The 24,081-nt window shown below is 43.3% G+C and overlaps 2 protein-coding genes across 3 annotated transcripts; one reads left to right on the top strand and one right to left on the bottom strand.

The window, feature by feature from the left end:
* Positions 1-452: 452 nt before the first annotated feature.
* On the top strand, positions 453-10,010 carry LOC144477177 (uncharacterized). Its single transcript, XM_078194666.1, has 5 exons — positions 453-582; positions 937-1,260; positions 1,505-2,863; positions 3,017-7,864; positions 7,993-10,010. Exons 1-5 carry the CDS (start codon positions 453-455, stop codon positions 9,402-9,404), a joined length of 8,073 nt encoding a protein of 2,690 aa, XP_078050792.1. The 3' UTR covers positions 9,405-10,010.
* Positions 10,011-10,826: 816 nt separating this feature from the next.
* LOC144477069 (uncharacterized) lies at positions 10,827-22,013 on the bottom strand. 2 transcript variants are annotated; one of them, XM_078194497.1, is made up of 4 exons: positions 21,846-22,013; positions 17,677-17,821; positions 12,750-12,951; positions 10,827-12,033 (listed from the first exon to the last, which is right to left on the bottom strand). In XM_078194497.1, exons 1-4 carry the CDS (start codon positions 21,861-21,863, stop codon positions 11,700-11,702), a joined length of 699 nt encoding a protein of 232 aa, XP_078050623.1. In that variant the 5' UTR covers positions 21,864-22,013; the 3' UTR covers positions 10,827-11,699. The 2 variants fall into 2 exon arrangements, with proteins under 2 accessions (XP_078050623.1, XP_078050625.1); XM_078194499.1 differs by having other exon boundaries at positions 10,828-12,033; positions 12,750-12,936; positions 21,846-21,996.
* Positions 22,014-24,081: the final 2,068 nt, after the last annotated feature.

Here is a 24,081-nt window from a genome sequence, read left to right as displayed (position 1 = left end):
ATTTAGGAGACGGTGAGATATTGGGCGATATGTATTTTAGATTATTATTAAAATTATTTAGGTTATTGTTGAAATTATTTAGATTATTGTTGAAATTATTTAGATTATTGTTGAAATTATTTAGATTATTTAGATTATTATTGACTCTATTTGGATTATTATTGAAATTATTTAAACTATTATTGAGATTATTTAGATTATTATTGACATTATTTAAAATATTATTGAGATTAGTTAAATTATTATTCAAATTATTTAATGTATTTTTCAGACTATTTAGATTATTATTGACATAATTTGGATTTTTATTGAGATCGTTTACATATTTGTTTAGTTTATTATTAGATGATGGCTTGTTTAGAGCGAGCGAGGCATTGAATTTTGGGGGAAAATAGTTGTTTTAAGGGAAACTGGGACAGGCGCTTTGGCGGGGACTAATTTCAGTCGTTCGTATGCAACAGGTGATTGCCGCATGCCTGTGGCGAGGCACGGTGCAGCAAGGGAGCAGGCAGAGTAGGGAGGTGATATTGAACATCAGCGATGACCAGAAGACGCAGTATCTGAATCAGGACTTCTATTCCAGTACGTCTTATTATATAATTTCCTTTGTATTAATATCATTAAAATGAGAAGTTAATATTGTCAACAAAAATAGTAACACCATTAACAAAAGAAATTAACCCTGTTATCCTAAGAAATTAATATAACCAACAGAACGTAAAAACAGTGATATAACATTATTAAAATGAAACACATTTATTCCAAATATGTATTAAAAAATCCTATATAAAAAAACATTATTTTGCCCTATTAAATCTAGAAAAACATTATAATAAACAGGTAAACATTATAATGATTAATTAACATTCATCAATAATTATTAACAACAACACACCTACGTGAATATATTAATAAGTGTACAATGTCTCTTCTCAGACGCGTACAATTATGGTTACGAGATCAGCCCGAGCGGGCAGTTCCATCACGAGATACGCGGACCGGACGACATAACCTACGGTTGCTATGGGTACATAGACCCGTTCGGGAAATTGAAGACCACGTTCTACGTTAGCGACGGTTGGGGCTACCGAGTGGTCCAGCCTGGCAAAGCCATCGAACTGTTTCTACACGAGCACGAGCATCATCAACCGGAAGATGACTCACAGCAACACGAGCACGACCACCATGAGCATCATGGGGTGATGACAGAGTGGAAGGATTTGTTCTTCCCGGAGGTGTGCAGGCAATTTGATGGGACGAGTAATAGGCCTGGCATTGTTCCACCTGCGGGTCATCGTAAGTAATACATTTTATAATTGAATAAAGGGAGGTGTTAGTATTAAATAATAAATGTAATTAATATTTGCAGCACCTACGGATGGCTCAAGTAATGGAGGAACTCCACAGTATCCGTCGATACCTGGATATCCGGGAACACCTGAGCAACCTGGATATCCTGGTATACCGGGAACTCCAGGGACACCTGGATATCCAGGCGAACCAGAAGTGCCTGAATCGCCAGAGACACCTGAGTATCCTGGCACTCCAGGACAACCTGGATATCCTGGGACACCAGGATATCCGCCACAACCTGGATATCCAGGGACACCAGGTTATCCATCACAGCCAGGACATCCTGGCACTCCAGGGACGCCAGGAACACATGGCAAACCAGGACATCCAGGCACACCGGGAACACCAGGAACTCCTGGTAAACCCGGATATCCTGGACATCCAGGCACACCAGGACAACCACCACAACCTGGACATCCCGGCACACCAGGACAACCACCACAACCTGGACATCCAGGCACACCAGGCTACCCACCCCAACCAGGATATCCAGGCACACCAGGTTATCCGCCACAACCTGGACATCCTGGCACACCAGGCTATCCACCACAACCAGGACATCCCGGAACTCCAGGGACACCCGGCATTCCAGGATATCCAGGAACACCGCCACAACCTGGACATCCTGGCACACCAGGCTATCCTGGAACACCGGGCACACCTGGCTACCCCGGAACACCAGGCAAACCACCGCAACCAGGACATCCTGGAACACCAGGAACACCAGGGACACCGGGAACGCCTGGAAAACCTGGATATCCTGGACATCCAGGGACGCCAGGCTATCCACCGCAACCGGGACATCCTGGAACACCTGGTTACCCAGGCACACCTGGAACGCCTGGAAAACCGGGAACACCTGGCAAACCACCAAAACCAGGACAACCCGGAACTCCTGGAATTCCAGGGACACCTGGGCAACCGGGAACACCGCCACAGCCTGGACATCCCGGCACACCTGGTTACCCTGGAACACCTGGCTACCCCGGAACACCAGGTAAACCACCACAACCTGGACATCCTGGAACACCAGGTACCCCGGGGACACCTGGAACTCCTGGCTATCCAGGAACATCACCACATCCGGGATATCCTGGCAAACCCGGCACACCTGGTCATCCAGGGACGCCTGGTATCCCTGGCATACCGCCACAGCCTGGTCATCCTGGATTTCCAGGTACTCCAGGGACACCTGGAACTCCTGGCTACCCAGGAACTCCACCACATCCGGGATACCCCGGTACACCCGGAACACCTGGACATCCTGGGACGCCTGGTACACCGCCACTACCCGGACATCCTGGTACACCTGGGACGCCGGGGACACCAGGCCAAACTGGACATCCTGGAACACCTGGACAACCCCCTCAGTCTGGCCATCCTGGAACGCCAGGGACACCTGGAACTCCTGGCTATCCAGGAACACCACCACACCCGGGATATCCTGGTATACCGGGCAAACCTGGGACACCCGAAACGCCGGGACATCCTGGAACTCCTGGAACCCCTGGTGAACCAGAACTTCCAGAGTTCCCGGACTTACCAGAAATACCCGAAGAACCGTCGTATCCGGGATACCCCGGAACACCTGGCAAGCCTGGAACTCCTGGATATCCTGGCACAGCGCCACAACCAGGCTATCCGGGCACACCTGGTCATCCAGGGGCGCCTGGAACTCCTGGCCAACCGGGACATCCTGGAACGCCGCCACATCCTGGATATCCTGGAACACCTGGCACTCCTGGGACACCACCGCATCCTGGATATCCTGGAACACCTGGCACCCCTGGAACTCCTGGCCAACCCGGACATCCTGGGACATCTGGAACGCCGCCTCACCCTGGATATCCCGGAACACCTGGTAGCCCGGGAACACCTGGAACACCTGCGCATCCTGGAACGCCGCCAGTACCGGGCCATCCGGGAATACCTGGCACACCTGACCTCCCTGGACCACCTGGAGAACCTGGATATCCTGGCACTATACCGCATCCTGGATACCCTGGCACACCTGGACATCCGGGAGGCCCTGGAACACCGCCACAACCTGGATATCCCGGCACACCGGGGACCCCTGGACATCCTGCTACACCTGGACAACCAGGACATCCTGGTAAACCTGGGAGGCCCGGTCATCCTGGAACACCCGGTCAACCTCCACATCCTGGATATCCAGGAACGCCATCACACCCTGGATATCCCGGCACCCCCGGTACCCCTGGTACGCCTGGAACACCACCGCAACCTGAATATCCAGGAACCCCTGGCCATCCAGGATATCCTGGAACGCCAGGCACCCCTGGTAAACCTGGAACACCGCCGCAACCTGGGTATCCAGGAACTCCGGGCCATCCTGGATATCCCGGCACACCTGGACAGCCTGGTCATCCCGGAATGCCCGGTTATCCACCGCAGCCTGGTCATCCAGGGACACCTGGCCAACCACAGCAGCCAGGACATCCAGGCCAACCACCACATCCACCACAGGCTGGTTATCCCGGAACACCCGGCCAGCCACCGCAGGCAGGACATCCTGGTAAACCCGGCAAACCTGGAAGACCCGGCAAACCTGGCAAACCCGGCAAGCCTGGTCATCATGGTCATCCTGTTACTGAACCCACTCCACCAGTAGAGACAACTCCGGAAGTAGAAATACCGGGAATACCTGTCTATCCGCCGCATCCTGGATATCCGGAAGGTCCTGACACACCTGGAATACCGGGCAGACCCGGAAAACCAGGGAAACCTGGACATGATGGACAGCCTGGAACTCCTGGACATCCTGGCACACCAGGACGACCAGGGAAGCCGGGGAAACATCCCAAGCCTGGAAAACCTGAGACGCCACCTTATCGTCCACATCCAGAATACCCGGACGCCCCAGGACCTCCTGGATCTCCTGGACTACCTGGAGCTCCAGGACATCCTGGTGCACCAGGAATACCATCCCATCCTGGTTACCCTGGACCACCAGGAACACCTGGAATACCTGGCAGACCAGGAACTCCTGGAAAGCCAGGACATCCTGGCTATCCAGGTACGCCCGAAGCTCCAGAATATCCTGAGGGACCGGAGTATCCTGGAGTTCCGGGTACTCCTGGAACTCCGGGAAGGCCAGGAACACCTGGCATACCTGGCACACCTGGCACACCACCGCATCCTGGATATCCTGGAACACCAGGCACACCTGGAAAACCCGGAATCCCTGGTACACCTAGCACTCCAGGCACACCACCACATCCTGGATATCCTGGAACCCCCGAAACACCACCCCATCCTGGATATCCGGGAACACCTGGAACACCGCCGCATCCGGGATACCCCGGAACTCCTGGAACACCTGGGAAACCTGGCACACCAGGAACACCGGGAACACCCCCACACCCTCCTGGATATCCTGGTAGTCCTGGAACGCCACCACATCCTGGATATCCAGGATCACCCGGAGTATATCCACATCCTGGGTCTCCTGGCACGCCAGGAACACCAGGAACACCTGAAATACCTGGAATACCTGGCACACCACCACATCCTGGTTATCCTGGCACCCCTGGAACTCCAGGAAGGCCAGGAACCCCTGGCACACCACCACATCCTGGCTACCCTGGAACACCTGGAACTCCAGGCACACCTGGTATACCTGGTACGCCAGGGACACTACCGCACCCTGGATATCCTGGAACCCCAGGGACGCCTCCTCATCCTGGATATCCTGGCAGTCCAGGAAAACCTGGAACACCTGGAAGGCCTGAAACTCCTGGACGGCCTGGAACGCCAGGCACCCCTGGTAAACCTGGAACACCGCCGCAACCTGGGTATCCAGGAACTCCGGGCCATCCTGGATATCCCGGCACACCTGGACAGCCTGGTCATCCCGGAATGCCCGGTTATCCACCGCAGCCTGGTCATCCAGGGACACCTGGCCAACCACAGCAGCCAGGACATCCAGGCCAACCACCACATCCACCACAGGCTGGTTATCCCGGAACACCCGGCCAGCCACCGCAGGCAGGACATCCTGGTAAACCCGGCAAACCTGGAAGACCCGGCAAACCTGGCAAACCCGGCCAGCCTGGTCATCATGGTCATCCTGTTACTGAACCCACTCCACCAGTAGAGACAACTCCGGAAGTAGAAATACCGGGAATACCTGTCTATCCGCCGCATCCTGGATATCCGGAAGGTCCTGACACACCTGGAATACCGGGCAGACCCGGAAAACCAGGGAAACCTGGACATGATGGACAGCCTGGAACTCCTGGACATCCTGGCACACCAGGACGACCAGGGAAGCCGGGGAAACATCCCAAGCCTGGAAAACCTGAGACGCCACCTTATCGTCCACATCCAGAATACCCGGACGCCCCAGGACCTCCTGGATCTCCTGGACTACCTGGAGCTCCAGGACATCCTGGTGCACCAGGAATACCATCCCATCCTGGTTACCCTGGACCACCAGGAACACCTGGAATACCTGGCAGACCAGGAACTCCTGGAAAGCCAGGACATCCTGGCTATCCAGGTACGCCCGAAGCTCCAGAATATCCTGAGGGACCGGAGTATCCTGGAGTTCCGGGTACTCCTGGAACTCCGGGAAGGCCAGGAACACCTGGCATACCTGGCACACCTGGCACACCACCGCATCCTGGATATCCTGGAACACCAGGCACACCTGGAAAACCCGGAATCCCTGGTACACCTAGCACTCCAGGCACACCACCACATCCTGGATATCCTGGAACCCCCGAAACACCACCCCATCCTGGATATCCGGGAACACCTGGAACACCGCCGCATCCGGGATACCCCGGAACTCCTGGAACACCTGGGAAACCTGGCACACCAGGAACACCGGGAACACCCCCACACCCTCCTGGATATCCTGGTAGTCCTGGAACGCCACCACATCCTGGATATCCAGGATCACCCGGAGTATATCCACATCCTGGGTCTCCTGGCACGCCAGGAACACCAGGAACACCTGAAATACCTGGAAAACCTGGCACACCACCACATCCTGGTTATCCTGGCACCCCTGGAACTCCAGGAAGGCCAGGAACCCCTGGCACACCACCACATCCTGGCTACCCTGGAACACCTGGAACTCCAGGCACACCTGGTATACCTGGTACGCCAGGGACCCCACCACACCCTGGATATCCTGGAACCCCAGGGACACCCCCTCATCCTGGATATCCTGGTAGCCCAGGCAAACCTGGAACCTCAGGAACACCTGGATATCCGGGCACCCCTGGGACTCCAGGAACGCCAGGATCTCCTGGAATACCTGGAATACCCGGCACACTACCGCACCCTGGATATCCCGGCACCCCAGGCAAACCTGGAAGACCGGGAACACCTGGGATACCAGGAAAGCCAGGACACCCTGGATATCCCGGTACTCCCGGCACGCCACCATATCCACCCCATCCTGGTTATCCAGGCACCCCAGAAACTCCTGACGCGCCTGGAACAAATGGAATTGCTGTACCACCTGGGTCACCACACCATCCTGGATACCCTGAGACTCCCGGTACACCAGGAAGACCAGGAACACCTGGAATACCAGGAAGGCCTGGACATCCTGGTTATCCTGGTACACCTGGAGAACCTGGTACTCCTGGAACACCACCTTACCCACCTCATCCTGGCTATCCTGGCACCCCAGGATCCCCTGGCTCACCGGGAACACCGGGAACACCTGGTACCCCTCCGCACCCTGGATACCCTGGAACACCTGGAACGCCTGGCAGACCTGGAACTCCCGGAATACCGGGTAAACCCGGAACACCACCTCAACCTGGATACCCTGGAGCACCTGGAACACCTGGAATACCAGGCACTCCGGGAACGCCACCTCATCCTGGATACCCTGGAACACCTGGTACGCCTGGGACACCAGGTATTCCTGGAACGCCACCTCATCCTGGATATCCTGGAACGCCTGGAACACCTGGTAGACCAGGAACACCAGGAATACCAGGTACCCCAGGGACACTTCCACATCCTGGATATCCTGGTACCCCGGGAATCCCTGGTAGACCTGGTACACCTGGTATACCAGGGACACCACCTCACCCTGGATACCCTGGTACACCTGAAACTCCAGGAACCTCTGGAGTACCTGGCACCCCTCAGCATCCTGGATATCCAGGCACCCCTGGAACTCCAGGCAGACCTGGAACACCTGGCATACCTGGCACACCTGGCACACCTGGCACACCACCTCATCCTGGATATCCTGGAACTCCAGGCAGACCTGGAACTCCTGGTATCCCGGGAACACCTGGGACACCACCTCATCCTGGCTACCCTGGCACACCTGGAACACCTGGAACTCCAGGAATACCAGGCACACCAGGAATACCACCTCATCCTGGATATCCTGGAACGCCAGGGACACCTGGAACTCCAGGAACGCCTGGTAAACCAGGAACTCCAGGTAAGCCTGGCAAGCCTGGCAGTCCTGGCTATCCTGGATATCCTGGTCACCCTGGAACGTCAACACCAGGTACTTAAAAATCTGAATTATAATTTTTAAATGGCAAATCATAATATCTAAATTATTAATATTTGAATTGCAAATTGTAATATCTATGTCTGTGATGAATCATTCTTAAATCTATCTAATAATTTCAGGACAAGACCATTTCCCTCAGTATCCCCCAGATCACCAAGGTCCAGTTGGCGGCGACGGCCCTGATGGTCCTAATGGCCCTTGGCCCGAAGGACCAGCTGGTCCGGAAGGTCCCGGCGGTCCAGGAGGCCCGGAAGGTCCTGGGGGACCCGTCGGCGGAGTCGGAGGTGACGGCGGAGTAGGTGGCGTAGGTCCTGATGGTCCTGATGGCCCCTGGCCAACGGGTTCACCTGGTCCCGATGGTCCCTGGCCTGGGGATCCAGACTACGTCCCCGGTGGATCACCAACGTCCAAAGAACACTACGAAGGACCCATTAAAGTTGAACACCCTGTGAAATACTACGAGCCTACAACACCGTCCAGCCTAAGAGATGGCACCTCTGGTCGCAAAGAAGTGGACCGATTGCGTGTTAGCTCCCAGTTCAATTCCGAGTTCAGAAAAGGCGAGACGTACGATGAAAGCTACGAGAAGAAGGTGGATACCTCCGGGTTCGATTACCCTGTGAAGGTTAGCAGTCCTTTCGGTTCAAAGGACACCCGGTACCAGTCGCAGTACCAGCAGGGTCAGGTGAACCAGAACGCGGACGCCATAAACTCTCTGCTGCAGCGCAAAGAGTCTCGCAAGTATACAGATGAGGAGAATGTCAGCGGTTCGGTGACGAAGACTGGACCTTCTGGGGCTAGCTACAATGAAGTGAAGACCTCCAGCAGCGTCAAGTATTCCGGTGAGGAGCAATACGAGCAGAGCTCCAGGGGCCACCGAAAATTCTCTCAGCAGGTGATCAAGGTCAGCCAGCCGATCCTGGGCAAGCCGATCGTCCAGCTGGAGACCAACAGCGACGCGCAGCAGCGGGGCCAAGGGAACGTAAGAAATCCGTCGACGGACGGCGGTAACGCCGCGCTGATCAAACAGGTAAACGAACTGTCCGAGCCGGAGTCTTTAGAGCCTGGCCCGGGCTTCGCCGCTATCGGGGTACAGCCCCCAGCCAGCAAAAAGCCCTACGAACAGTCAATAGGGCCCGACCCGCAAACCTGTCCTTGCTACCTTGTCGAGCCGGGGAACGACACCCTAGCTACCACCAGCACGACGTCCACTCCCCCCGTAGTCGGTCAGCTTGGCTTCATTCCCGTGGTGTTCGTGCCGTACTGTCCCGGCGACGAGACGGACGGGAAAAACATGAAGGACATGTTCCCGTCCGCGATGCCTGTACCCTATACGTGCAACGCATGCAGCGCGCAGCAAAACGGCAAGATCGAGACCAAGCTTCTCAGCCTGAGCCAGCTTGGCAACATCGAGAACCTCCGCGAAGCGTTGCGTCAAGCGAATCTTGGCTTTCTGAATGTTTCAGCTAGGAGCCGGACCGAGAGGCGACGCACCAAAACACGGAACGCGAAACGAAGAGTGCAATTGTAACGCGACGCGATACCCAGACAGTCCCACGAAAGTCTACCGTGTACAAAACTAGATGCCCCTGAACGATGATCACGAGACATGCCCACACGGAAACGCCCCCCACGGTTGCCCGTCCATCAGCTGCTGGACAGCTGACGGATGGCCACGATGATAACACCGTGGTCCAAGCGTTGTTCGACCATTGCCACGATACCAGAGAGTAACTTTCTGACGACTATGGTGCCGCAAACTCTGCCCCCCTACTCATCAAGCTCCCTGCTTTAACTTTGACCTTACTTTATGGTCACCTGGTATAGCGAGGTCTATTTTACCTAACAGTCAGCCTGGTGGAGCTTGATAGTAATTTTCAGAGGATCTTTTATTAAATTTAATGTCTTATCTTGTTAACTAGAAATATTTCTAGAGAGAAAATAATTTATAGATTGTTTAAGAAAAATCTTTGCATAGGATAATTGCTTAGGTGATTTGCAACAACTTTTTCCTTTACAGAAATCGTCTCCGCTGCTTCGTTCTCGAGTTATTAAAGAAAAACGCTGACCAATTTCGGAACAAGCGTGGCTGACGCTCCGCCCACGCGGCTAACGCAGCGCCGCGCTAGCTGTCACGTGCCGCCCGCAATTAGAAGAATATCGAGGACCAATTGGTCCTCGATATTCTTCTAATAACTCGCGAACGGAGAGTGGTAGAAATTTTTCGTAAAGGAAAAAGTTGCTTGAAATCAACCGAGGAATCTCTCCTCTCAACGGCATAAGTTTTTAGTTTATTCTAACAACCAGGCCGACTGTATAAAATTAAAAATAATTAAGAGAGTTAACAGGGAACGTATCACTTCGTGGAGACGGTAAACTTGGTATCCACCGCGATTCTTTTTCTTAGTTTTAACGCTATTCCCATTGTTTCATCGTCATCATATGATATTTAATTTTCAAGGATACACCGTTTCGCTCGTGTTTCTAACCTATGGAAACGCCGCGTGAAACGAGCGCATTCCGTCCTCATCCTCGTACGCTTGAAGTTTAGATATTTGGCCGTCCAAGTGCTATTAACACGTAGGAACCAGGTATAACGATAGATAATTCATTACGCTTTCCGACACGGTTTGATTTTATTTATTTGAAATAAAGCGCGCTGCAACGACGTTTCGTCTCCTTGCCATAAGGAGAGCGGAAATTCTGTTACCACTGCGCGGAAGAGAGAATGTAATGGATTACTTATTGGCACACCTGGCGGTAATCATTGAGCACGCACAGAACGTCTGTGCGTGCTCGATACGCTCTTTTTATCTTAACAGATTATTATTATTATTATAATTATTATAATTATTATTGTATTTTATACATCGGATACAATGCCTATGTAAACGTGTATCTACGATTACGGCGCGGCGATCGTCAAATTCTTTATAAATTATATATATATATATAATTGTACATATTAATATTGCAGTGTTCCTTTACGAGCATCAAACATTTTTAATAAATAAAACTAATCGCAGCGTATGCATTATCGATCTTTTTTTATTTAAAATCCAGTTGCTGTATTTTTTAATTAATAATTAGATCCATTGTTCCAGATGATGAAGGACGGATAATAAAATTTGTTATGGTTTATTTAAGCTCGCAGAAAATTGTTTAGATATTATTTATTACTGTAGACGGTGTATATGTATTGTCTGTTGCTCAAAAGATAGTATAAATGTGCTTTTTTATTGATAGAAAAGATCGGCCCCCTTCAGTACCAAATTTTTAGGAAACGCCTCCGTCTTCTCAGCAATAAATAATATATTCTACGAGGTATAATAAACTTTAAAAATTGCAAAGATTGTAAAGAAAATAAAAACACAAAAATTACGCATGCGCAGGGTCATCAGTGTCCACGGATGTCCGCGATGCTTTGTATCTTGCATTATTTAAATTAACAATTAATTTTGTATTTAATTATCGGTTGAACAAAAGACACCTAAAACAAGACGATCGATAAACTAATAATTTATTTAAAAAATAATGTCTAACAAAATTATTTCTACCACGGATTTTTAAGCAAATGCAACGTTTATTTATAACAATATCTATTGTTATTACCATAGACATTATTAATATGTTAAAAATTATAAAACAGCGTTCGTTGCTCCTCAAAACATTTCGCAAAATATCGCGAAATTTTTGATATATTACAATTGTATTTTATATGGTATATTATGTTGTAAATCCACAGTCTAATTATTCGATCGATTCGCAGCAATGGCGTAGCGATGTTCCAACGGCGGATAATCGATGCCCAATCTCGCGATGCGAGCTAAGAGTAGCCCCTGTATCCCGACGGTGAACCATAACTCCCGTAGCCTTGGTAGCTGTACGGCTCGTAGTTACTCCTGGCGGCGTACGCGGAACCGTAATTCGATCCACCATAGCCACCGTAACCAGATCCATAGCCGTAGCCGTCGTAGCGTCCGTAACCGCCCCGCCCGTATCCATTATATCCGTCATCGTAGCCTAAACCATAATTTCCGGTGTTGTACGAGCCGTAACCACCGTAGCCCAATCCACTTCCGTAACCACCGTAACCACCGCTGCCTACGTAGCCGCTACCGTAACCGGGATTGTATCCAAGATTCCCATAGTAACCGTACCTGCGAATCAACAGAATTATTTTACAATATCGTAGCAATTATTTGGCATAAAAATTAGTTCAATTACATGGTGTTTCAAGAATCAATTTCTATGGGAAGTGAAGGCTTCCTTGGGTCATTTGAAACAATTTTTTCCTTTACAAAAATTCTCTCCGAGGCCTCGTTGACGAGTTATTAGCATAAAACGCAAACCAATTACAGAGCAAGGGCGGAGCGAAGATGATCGGGGGAGTGGCGCTGTACGTTTTTCTTTAATAACTCGTAAACAAAGCCTCGTAGAACATTCGCGCAAAGGACAAAGTTGCTTGAAAACACTTCAGGAACCTCACTCTCCCCATTGCAAGTGACTTTTGGGACACCCTGTATACCAGTCAATAATTATAAAGAATTTGGTGAATTTTGAAAAATTTTGAAAGTTATAGAGAATTTGGTGAGTGTACTGTTCGGAGAGTACAAGTGGCAAAATAATTGCACCTCTCCATGGTCACGTGACTCCGTCAATGATGTCACAGACGGTGTCACGCTATATTCGAGTAAATTCGCGGAAACTCGCTACTGTCAAGTTGAAGATCGGTGATACGAATCAACAAGGACTCGTTACACCGTGTCTCATTAAGTCCTGGACGCTGTCACGCGAATTTCAGACCGACGACAAAATTGGACATGTTTACGACGTGTCCTAACCGTCCCGCCTTAAATTGCACCGCAGTCCTTACCCGAGATGACCGCCGCCGACAATTCCGTTCTGCCCGTATCCCCTGTTGTATCCCACGTTCAGGTATCCCGGATTCAATCCGGCGCCACGGTATCCCACGCCGGGACTATAAATCGAGCCGTAATAGGACCCGTACGGCACGCTTCCGCCATAACTGGGCTGCCCATAATCCTTACTAATGTGGAACGCTGGAATCAAGGAAGCTTTTAAGAAAATCAATATATTTCGCGGACTCACCTGCCCGATTACCCGATTCGATACTCTTTAAAATGCACCGGGTACTGTCCTCGCCAAAATTATGGTTCCGCCATTCAATTTATTTATTTATAACATTTTTAGAAATTTATATGAATTTTATAAGGTCGTATAAAATTCATAAGAACACTATAAGGTTACCCAAAGTTCATACAAGTTCTATAAAACAGTGTAGGATATAATAAAAATTCTATCCAACTGTTTAAACAATTTTTAGCAATATTTAAAGGTGTCCTTAAAACGATTCTTTGGTTAATTCTAAGCAACTTTTTCCTTTGCAAAAATCTTCTACTAAGCTCCGTTGACGAGATATTCACGAAAAACACGGACCAATTAGGCAACGAGTGCAGCAAGGAGGAGGGCGTGGCGTCAGCTGAACTCGCTAGCTAATTGGTCATCGTTTTTCTTGAATAACTCGTTAACGGTGCAACATAGAAGATTTTCGTAAAGGAAAAAGTTTCTCCGAATGTTCGAAGGAATCGTTTCCTATAGTTTTTGACACTCATTTTGGTACAACCTGTACAAAGCGATCAACGAAGTTCCTCCTACCACTGGGAACATTATCCGAGCACTTGGAACATTTGAAATGCTACCAGGCCTTCGCGACACGGTCGGCCGGAGTTAGGGAACAATCTAACTTCAGCGATTTTAAATTCCGTAGTCTGCCGGGGCGGAATATTTAAAACTCGTGTGCGCGCACGGCCTGCACTGTCAAAGGTCACGGAGCAGTTCGAGCGTGTAACAAGTGCTCCATATATGCAGGACGCCATGATTGGTCATCCTTCGCGACTCTCGCTGTTGTTATTGTCATAGAGGGAAGTGACGTGTGCCTCTGTCTAAACACGATCGTAATCAACGTTGTCGAACCGTGAATTACATTTCTTGCCTCCGTTTGCGTTGCGCGACGGAAAAGAAAAGAGGGAGAGAAACGCCGGCTGGAAAAGCGCGGGAAAATACCGGGAAATGTGTGTCGTCTGAATTAATAAATTGGAGGGCAAATGTGTAACTTTAATTATCACGTTGAAGTTGTAATTGTTTATGAAGGAGTCGCGGAGGAAGTTGAATTTTATTTGATTGCTAATTTGTATATTATAATATATTGTTTTATTATATTATTTATTATTTTATTGTATATAATAATTTCTTTTAATATGTAGTATTTTTAATTCTGCCGTTCTTGCTAATTTTTATGTTAATCTTTAATTTCTTATTAATTTTTAATAATACAATTTAACGATATAGTAACGGTAATATAATTTAATAAAATTTTCCAATTTTATTCAAATGGAATAAATTGTCAAATAATGGAAAATTAACTAGTAACACTTATGTCCTGGCTATAAATGTTCATGGTATTTTACTGTATCCTATAGAAAGACAGTGCCTTTATTCCACGCGGACTAAAAATAGAACATTGAAAGTGCGGCGGAATTTTCGACTACAATTCAGCCGTGTTCTAAAATCGTATGAATGGCAAAGCGTCGCTCAAGGGTCAAGGGATTCGAAAGGAAGTCCTCGAAAGGGCTTTCTCGACGCGCTGAAACTTCGTTCCTCGTTAATTCTCTCTCGCGCGCGCTTTATGGCAGTCGCGAGATAACCGTGAAGAAGCAGAACCTTGGCAAATACCGGTGAAACGATGGAACGCTTTTTCACACGTCTACGTCCTCCTTTGGCAATTGCTACGACGGCGTGAACGCGAAACGATCGGCAACGGTGCACGAAATTAACAAATTTGAAACTTGAAAAATTTTAAGGAAAATAAATCTCTCATAAATTGAGAGATTCATAAATTCACAAACTAATGAATTAACAAGCTAATAAATTCATCAACTAATAAATGCACAAACTAATAAATTGACAAATTAATCAATTCACAAAAAAATAAATATATTCACCCACTAATAAATGCCCAATCTAAAAAATCCACAACCTAATAAATTAACAACCTAACAAATTATCCCGATATTCTTCCGGCAATTTCGTTGTCAGTCGACGAGCGCAATTAGGCTAGTCATAATCGCTCGATGCAATTGTGGCACGTGAATTCATTGTACGCGCGACTGGAATCGCGACTATCATCGTGGGCATAAACAATCAATCGTTATCCAACAACGTTCTCGTATTAAATAAGTGTGTCACTGCCGTTCCCACGATCGGTCGTCTCAAACGGCGCGTAGCCAACGTGAAAGAGAACAAAAAAAAAGTGACATTCGTTCTAATAACATGCTAATAGGCGAGACCTGCATCGAAGGTCCTTCAACATCCGCCGGCTTCTTTTCTAGTGCAACGCAGGCACTCGGATCGCTCTGGCTTCGCATTAGATCATACGTCTGACGACTCGCGTAACGGGAAAACATTATTACCATAGGTGATTCATCTCAGCCAATTTTCACAGAGTCTAGTATAATTTTTCCATGTGATCAGAGGTAGGATTGTTTATCGTCGGAATTGTTGCACTATTTAGAGCTTTATAGTTGCACTATAGAGTGGATAGTGGACAATTTCTTGGATCGTGTTATCTTTTGTTATGCATGATGTATAGTAATAATAGGTTGGCAGATATTATGGCAAATTCATATTATTAATCGTGAATAGTTAATAATATTTTTTGATATTTTTAGTTGTGAATGTTTAGAGATAGTTGTGGATATTTTTAGTCAGAAATGTTGGGAAATATTATATATATGTGGTTATGAATTTTCAGAAATCTCTATTATAATACATAATAATATTTATCCTCCTAAATATTCATAAATATCAATTTCAATATATATTAATATTTATAACTTCAAATATTCAAAAATATCTATTAATATGTAGTAACATCTTTAGTTTCAAATATTCATAAATATCTATTAATATATATTAATATTCGAACTATAAAAATTCACAAATATATCGTACTATATATTAGTAATTCTAGCTATAAATATTCATATATACCTATTAATATATATTAATATTTCTGTCCTCAAATATATACAAATATCTATTAATATACATTATTAATTCCAGCTATAAATATCCATAAATATCTAAAAAATACACATATTAACTCTTCTTATTGGAAAATGTAGTTTTCTATATTCAAAGTGTTGCATAGGAAGTTACTGAATCGTCCCGCTTCCGGTTCAGGAGAGTATATATATGGGGGTTTCACCAGAGCGCGCCCTGCTTTCTGTCGTCCCCCGTGCGTTAAGTTAGTTATACAAAAGTGTGTATTTCAATCCATCGGCATCCTAGTTACTCTATTAAATATATTGTTGTGTTACGTGTGTCTTACTACCTACATTCTTCAACTATCCACTGAATAAATCCCAACACTTCTAACTATAAATATTCACAAATATCTCTGTTAATACATATTAACATTATAACAAATATAATGTCCTAAAAATTGCACTATTCTTTGCTTCATTTAATCATCCTTATCCCAAATACATTATCCATATAACGTGACGTCATTGATAGAAAGTATTACTAAGAGCAAAGAAAGGGGGCGTGGTTTCCCTCGCCAGTCTCAGTAGTGGGGAGAGGGGCGTGCCCTGCGGTCTGTGTCTGTTCTGCGCTGAGTAATTGGTGTCCTCACGGGCAAGCCATCAAACCAGCTGCCATATATAAATAGTTTAATTTGCCAAGAAAACAAATCGCCAAAAGTTGACATAACTTTTGGCGAAAGTTGATTAACATAACCTTTGGCAAATCTTGATCGACATAATATTTGGCAAAACTTGACATAACTTTTGCAAACCTGGACATAACTTTTATCAAACCTTGATATAACTTTTATCAAACCCTGACATAACCTTATCGAACAATAATGCGAACAGCTTGAATATTTCTTTCAAATATTAGCCGACGAAGTGGCAACCGCCCGATTCATTATAAAACTGCGAAAGCTTCTTCGGCACGGGCAACAGGATGCTTGATCGATGGCAAGAGTTCGAGGCGGTTTGATAAACAAGAAGAAAGGAGAAAAATAGAAAAGAAAGACGTAGATGACAAATGGGCGTGATAGCGGCGTGAACGCGACGATGCTCTGCGAGATGATGAAGCAGTAAATCTGCTTGTGAAATACGCCGAGCTGTTTACGAGGATCGAACGCAATCTCGACTGGTGGTTTCGAGGGGGAGAGGTGGAACGGTGAGAATGCGCGACGGAAATCTCGGATCTTTTATGCCGGTGGAAATCAGTCTGCTTCGCGTCTCGATTTCTGTCTGACAAACAAATCCGACGCGAAGCACGTGACAACGAATAGTGCTCTGACAAAATTGTATGGTAAAGAGGATAATGATGGAAGGTCAGGTGAAAAGTGACTTTTTCAGATTGAAAAGCTCGCGAGACGAAGAAACGGTAGAGAGTTTTAGGTTAGCAAAGCCACGTGACACGGTGACACAATTTTATTCGTGGAGAAGGTCACCTGATGGAAGGTCACGTGGATAGATTCGCGTGGGGGAAGATCATGTGACAAATTTCAAAACAATTTATGGAAACGAAGCACGTGAAGAAATTTGATTAAGAAGAGTCACGCGACGCAATTTCTCGCATAACAAAGTCACGTGACACGAGCGTCCAGCGTTATAAATTCACGTGAAAATGAGAACGCGAACGGAGGAACGTCGCAGCGGGAAATTTCGTCCGGGTCGAATAAAATTCTGTTTCGAATCGCTTACTTCGGTCGCTGGCGGCCGCTGTCAAATCTTTGGTACTGTCTTCGTACGGTGCGCTGTTTATCGGCGCCAGTTTGGTAACAAGCTTCGACTCCGGCGCTGTTATGGCACCGCTGCCGAGTGCGAACAGACAGGCGAAGGAGAATATCTGGAACAGAGTGCGCCGGGTATGTATTCGGTCTGGTTAGAATCGATCCTGTAGCGAAACGCCGTTCGAGATTCGATTAATTAAACGGGGTACGTTCAATTGTTAAATTAATCAGGCTTCTCTGTCTGTCAATAATACTGTTTGGTTATAGTGATTTTGTAATTTATAAAAGCACGTGGCTGCGAGGGATGCGATATATGAATGAAAAATTGATCGATGTAATATAATTTATTTAATGCATATGGTTTATGACAATTTTGAAAAAAAATATAGTAGCTTTTGTAACTCACAGCTGTATCGTGGAAAATTTTTTTTAGATTTTTTAATTGCAATTTGTGGTTAGAAAAAATTGAAGAATAAAAGTAAAAATTGCGAAATTTCAGATTTCTTGAAAATGAGAAGCGTTGCTGTTGTTATTTTAATTTTTTCCGAGGGATATTATCAAAAGCAGCGTTGCCAATATTTTTTAGATTCTTGAGAACAGTGCAACAATGCTAGAGAAAAAATAAAAAAAGCAACTCTCGATATTTTCTTTTACGAGAAATTATATTATATTTAATTTCGTTTCCTCGACCTGTAAATTCTAATAAATTCTGTTTTATTAATACGTTCATCGCCGAATAATTAACCACTAAAATCCCCAAATGGTTAAAGTAATTTAATTAATTAAAGCGAAACTAGAAAGTTAATACTTATCATAGGGGGTGGCATTAGGCCACTCTCAATTTTTTCATATAAATTACAAGAAAAATGAATTTTCCAAGATTAGTCAGAAATTAACGTCACCAATATTTGGGTTAATAATTATAATAATAAATTAAACATATATAATTTATTACAATAAATTATTTATAATAATAAAAAATATATGTTTAACGTAATCAATAAGTGTACTTATACACAAGTGTAACCTTATGTTTATATTATTTTAAGTATGAACCGAAACGAAAGTCGCGTCGCGATAGACATAAAATATACACAAACATGGAAATCTTGGAAAACTCTCGCGTCCATGGCTTTCAAGGCACACGTCTCCACCAATCTTTATGACCATCCCGCGAGAGTTGTGAATATTTCGTACCGAAATGTACCGAGTCTCATCCAACGCAAACGAAGAAAGACCGCGAGATGTCCCCTCACTTTCACTTCCCTTAATTGCAAATATTGGCAAAGAACAATGTGTTCCCAAGAATCGGAAACGGCACTGTATCTTTCGAGGTTATGTACACCGGCGCAGGCCACCTGCGTAAGTGGACGACGCGAGATGGAAGTTTTTATCGCCGGCTGTGAAAACGCCGCGTCTTTGTAATAACAAATTAAAGCAAACGTCGTTACGGTAAATTAAGCGAAAAATTCTGTGTGAAATCAGGTGGATGTTCAAAGCAAAATTTGCCGTTGTCAAATATTAATTAGATCGAGAGTCTTCGGGTAAAATAAAAGAGAAATGGGATTGCAGTTGTTCTCTTTTTTAATTTAGAATTTTTAGTGGATTAAATATGATGGAATAATGATGAAATGAGAGACAATAATGGATTAGTGTGGTTTGTTAGTATTTTTAAACTATCTTGGTATACTGAGATTTTATAGTTTCTATTTTTGTTATTTTAAAAATTTTAGGCCTGCTCGTGTGCATCAGTGAATTAAATTAAATTAAATTATATTAAATTGAAGGGGATAAAGGCATATTAAATTGAGTAAAAGTAAATTAAATTGAATAAAAGTATATTAAATTGAGTGAAAGCTAATTATATTGAATAAAAATAAATCAAACTGAGTAAAAATAATTGAAATTGAATAAGAAAAGAGTCCCATAAAAATGTCAACGAGCACCATAGAACCAAATGGACAACGAGTTTGACAGCGAAGAAGATGGCATCGAACAAAAGGAATCTGTTCTCGACCGCAGAAATAAAACCGTCGTTCTAACAGGCGTTGTTCCATTTCGCGCCGTCCGCTAATTGCTCCTCTTTCGCTTCTGTGTTCGTGTTTTTTGTGTTTTTGTTTTGTCTCCGCCATTGCCACCGGATTTGCCATGCCCAGAATGAAACGCAGCGTTGCTCGCACCCCTTTAACGGAGCACTGTATCCGCGCGCACGCTCCATTCCAGCCTGTCAAAATTTCTCACCGAAAGAACGACTCTTCGGCATCCCCCCGGTGTCCGTGTGTACAAATGAAAAAGCTTACCATTCACGACCTACTCCACTACGACTACCCCCACTACGCGCTTCGCCGGTAGTTCGGAACGAAAAATTCAACCCTTTCCGAAAGGTATACGACGCGAGGATTTATTTAACGTTGCGATTAAGAATTGAATTTTTATTTGGAAAGATGACTGTAAAGATTGCGAGGGACTGGTGCGAATGTAAATGTGGCGGAGAGGATTTAATTTTACTGCAGGGTATGTGTAGGAATATAGGTATGTGGATAAATATAGAAATATGTGGAAATATATGGAATAGAAAAATATGAATAAAAGTGTAGCTATATAGAAATATATGAAATAGAGCAATAGGAAAATATAGAAATGGAAATAGAAAACTAGGTAAGTATATGAAATATATAGATATAAATAACAGTATAAGAATAAGGGATGTATACATTAAAAATAGGAATATAAAAAATATAGCAATAAAGAAATAAAGAGGCATGCTAATAAAAATAGAAATATATAGACTTATATGAAATATAGAAATATAGCTATACAGCAATATAGAAAATATAGAAAATATAGCAATATAAAAAATATAGAAATATAGAAAATAAAGATATATATTAAATATAGAAATAAAGAAATATAAAAATATAGAATTACAGAAATATAGCAATATAGAAATATAGAATTACAGGAATATAGCAATAAAACAATATAGCAATATAGCAATATAGTAATATAGAAATATAGAAATATAGAAATATAGAAATATAGAAATATAGAAATATAGAAATATAGAAAATATGGAAAATATAGAAATATATTAAATATAGAAATCCAGAAATATAGAAATAGGGACAGAAATAAAAATATAGAAATCCAGAAATATGCAAATAGGAACAGAAATAGCACTACAAAAATAGAAAAAAATAGCCTAACATTTCCCCCGAATAAAACAGAACTTGAAAGGAATTTCTCGACAGCAGAACGTTTTTTTAATAGGATATTAGGAAAGACAAACGTCCGGCTAACAATATCAGAGGCTCTTTGCACTGTATTTACACCCGGCGACGCATCCCCTGTATAAATTCGGCCTCTGCCCCGAACCAGTGTATGTACCGAGATTTGACAAAGAGCGAAACACTGTGTGTGCACCGTTGCGGCTGCGTTCTCTCCTTTGAAGATCCCAATGTTTTTATTTTTTACACGGAATAAAAAGACCACGGTATTTTTTTGTCATTGTCTACCAACGAAGCGACGAATTTGAATATTTTTGACCGCAAAACGAAAACCGGCGCCTCGAAAATCCTTAACAAAATAGCTTTCAATATAGACTGTACATGAGTTAATAGTTCAACAAAGATATAGTAAAATTAGAAAAATTATTTAGTGGTAATATTTGTCAGTGATAATATTTATTAGTGATATAGTTTCCTAAAGTATTGTTTATTTAAACAGATGCAAAATTGTGAGAATCGTGTGCTAAATTATTTAATTAATGTGCAATATTTCGTGAAAATGCTTTGGTCAATTTTAGTTAATTAAATTTCTTAAGAATTGTTAAACAAAAGTGGTTAATATAAATTTAGCAAAAGGTATGATACAATGTTAAAAATCATAGTAAATATTGTAAAATACGAAAATTGCCTTTAGTTAACTATTAACTATTATATTTTTAAACAATATTAATCATTGTTCAAAATTATTTTAAATTGACCAGAATTATTTCAAACCATCCAGAATTATTTAAAATAGCCCAGAATTATTTCAAACAGTCGAGAATTATTTCTGCCTTTAAAATTCCAATTTTTACAAAAATCACACCAACAATAATTTACGATAAAATGCTTCATAACTTATGGTGGTACATACCAGCGGTATTGGCTCCATTATTCTGGTCGTCAGCGTCGAGATCACCTCGAAACCGCGTCACAACGATCTGCTCGCCGTGCACGGCTCGAATAGTCCCTATATACAGGTACTTAGAGTATCACCCCTCCCAGGTGTTTCCCAGGTTCTCCCCGTTTTGTTTAAACACGCGGGTGTTGCTCGTGCGGGAGACAACAATGTTGACAAGGCCGTTCGGACGCGGATCGGTCGCCGGTCTGTTACGCGCTCTGCGACGACGACACGCCTATGCTCGCGCGGCTCTATTCTACTCTATGGGAAAAAAACAAACGCGAGCGGCGGTCTTTTCTACGTATATACCATGCATACATGCCCGGCAACATCCTCGATCATCCTTCGACTTCGTCGAACGTCATCCGTTTGCGAGGACGCGAAATTAACTTTGAAGTAGCTCAAGACCAGGCGTGCGCGGTGGCCTGACTAGGGAGCATCGCGCGAGGGAAATGGCGCACGCGACGATTTGTTAATGATACCGTATCGTGTGTCTGAAATCGGAAGGATGTGATTACGGGACGCTTGTTGATCGTGGGAATATAACAAATTTGTGGGAAAAAGGTATAGAGTTTCTTTTAAAAAGGTTTTAATTTGATGAATATTTTAGGTTGAATTTATTTGGGAAATATTTGGGAGAAGGGTGGGTTTAATTGAGATATAATTTAGAGCTGACTGAGATCTAATTTATTGTACTATATGACGTAGTATACTATATCATTTTGACAGTAAATAGAGTACTATATCTTATAGTATTTATTTTTAATATTATTTTATAGCAAAATATATCTTAGTATTTATTTTTAATATTATTTTATAGCAAAATATATCTTAGTATTTATTTTTAATATTATTTTATAGCAAAATATATCCTAGTATATATTTTTAATATTATTCTGCAATAAGATATATGTATTATAGCAAACAATTTTAACATTTTTGTATAATACGGTACATAATAATACATAATTTTGATATTATTATATGATAGGACATATTGTAATATATAATTTTCACATCAATGAATGATATTATAAGCTACACTATTTAATTTTAATATAATTGAATATAATATGATTGAATATGAATTTAATCATATGATATGATATATTATAGCATCAAATTTAAAATATATGTGCAGCAAGATATATCAAAGACTAAAATTTTAATATTATTCTATAATATAATACATCCTAGTATATATTTTTAACATTGTTCTATAGTAGGATATATCGTAGCATACAATTTTAATATTACTATATAATACGGTATATTATAGCATATATTTTTAATATTATTGTATGATACGATATATTGTAGTATATAATTTTCATATTAATGCATGATATTGTATGTTATACTATGTAATTCTAATGTTAATATATCATATGATATAATTTCGATATTATTCGACGATAAAATATATTATAGTATATAATTTTAATATTACTATATTATGAGATATATTGTAATATATGATATTAATATTATTACTTAACACGGTGCAGTATGGTATATATTTATAATATTATTGTGCAATAGGATATATTCCAGGATACAATTTTAATATTATTCTACAGTAAGATATATTCCAGTACACAATTTCAATATTACTGTATAATACAGTACATTATAGAATATATTTTTAATATTATTGTACAATATGATATATTCATGTATATAATATTAATATTGTTGTATAGTGCCGTACATTATAGGATATATTTTTAATATTATCGCATAATAGGATATATTTTTAATATTATTGTAAAATAGTATATATTCCAGTATAGTTTTAATATGACTGTACAATGCGATATAGTGCAAGCTTTCAACAAAGTTGAACAGAATACATTATATCACATACCTCCAACAACACATTACTACAACAATTTAATATAACCAAAAATAATTATACTAACCAAAAAATTACCATAAACATTCATTTACATAAACGATACTTCCTTAAAACCCTGTATAAAAATGAAAATATGCAGGAAGGATCTATCGATCGCACAATTTGCCAGAAGCAATCTCCATCGGCGCCACGGCGAAAGTATTAATTCGAAATTTAGCGGACAGCCTTGTGCTTGCACCATGGATTACAGATGACTATGTAAATTAGGCTGTTCCACGTAGGTTCACGCGAACGACATTTACTATGCGATCTCATCATTTGGAAAATCATCGTCTATTTTATGAACGAACA

This window comes from Augochlora pura, chromosome 11, assembly GCF_028453695.1.
Source record: "Augochlora pura isolate Apur16 chromosome 11, APUR_v2.2.1, whole genome shotgun sequence".
In the NCBI taxonomy this organism is placed as follows: Eukaryota; Metazoa; Arthropoda; class Insecta; order Hymenoptera; family Halictidae; genus Augochlora; species Augochlora pura.
The sequence above is the reverse complement of the archived record's forward strand: the minus strand, read 5'-3'. Positions and strand labels throughout refer to the sequence as shown.

What these genes read in the sequence shown, in the direction of transcription:
- LOC144477177 (XM_078194666.1), top strand. Translation starts at nt 453, where the DNA reads ATGCAACAGGTGATTGCCGCATGCCTGTGGCGAGGCACGGTGCAGCAA. An exon ending in TGGAACTCCTGGAACCCCTG is followed by an intron (nt 2,864 to 3,016) that starts GTGAACCAGAAC and finishes CTGGTCATCCAG; the next exon opens with GGGCGCCTGGAACTCCTGGC. An exon ending in CCCTGGAACGTCAACACCAG is followed by an intron (nt 7,865 to 7,992) that starts GTACTTAAAAAT and finishes TAATAATTTCAG; the next exon opens with GACAAGACCATTTCCCTCAG.
- LOC144477069 (XM_078194497.1), bottom strand. An exon ending in AGCGGCCGCCAGCGACCGAA is followed by an intron (nt 12,952 to 17,676) that starts GTAAGCGATTCG and finishes TTTTCTTAAAAG; the next exon opens with CTTCCTTGATTCCAGCGTTC. An exon ending in GTCGGCGGCGGTCATCTCGG is followed by an intron (nt 12,034 to 12,749) that starts GTAAGGACTGCG and finishes GTTGATTCGCAG; the next exon opens with GTACGGTTACTATGGGAATC.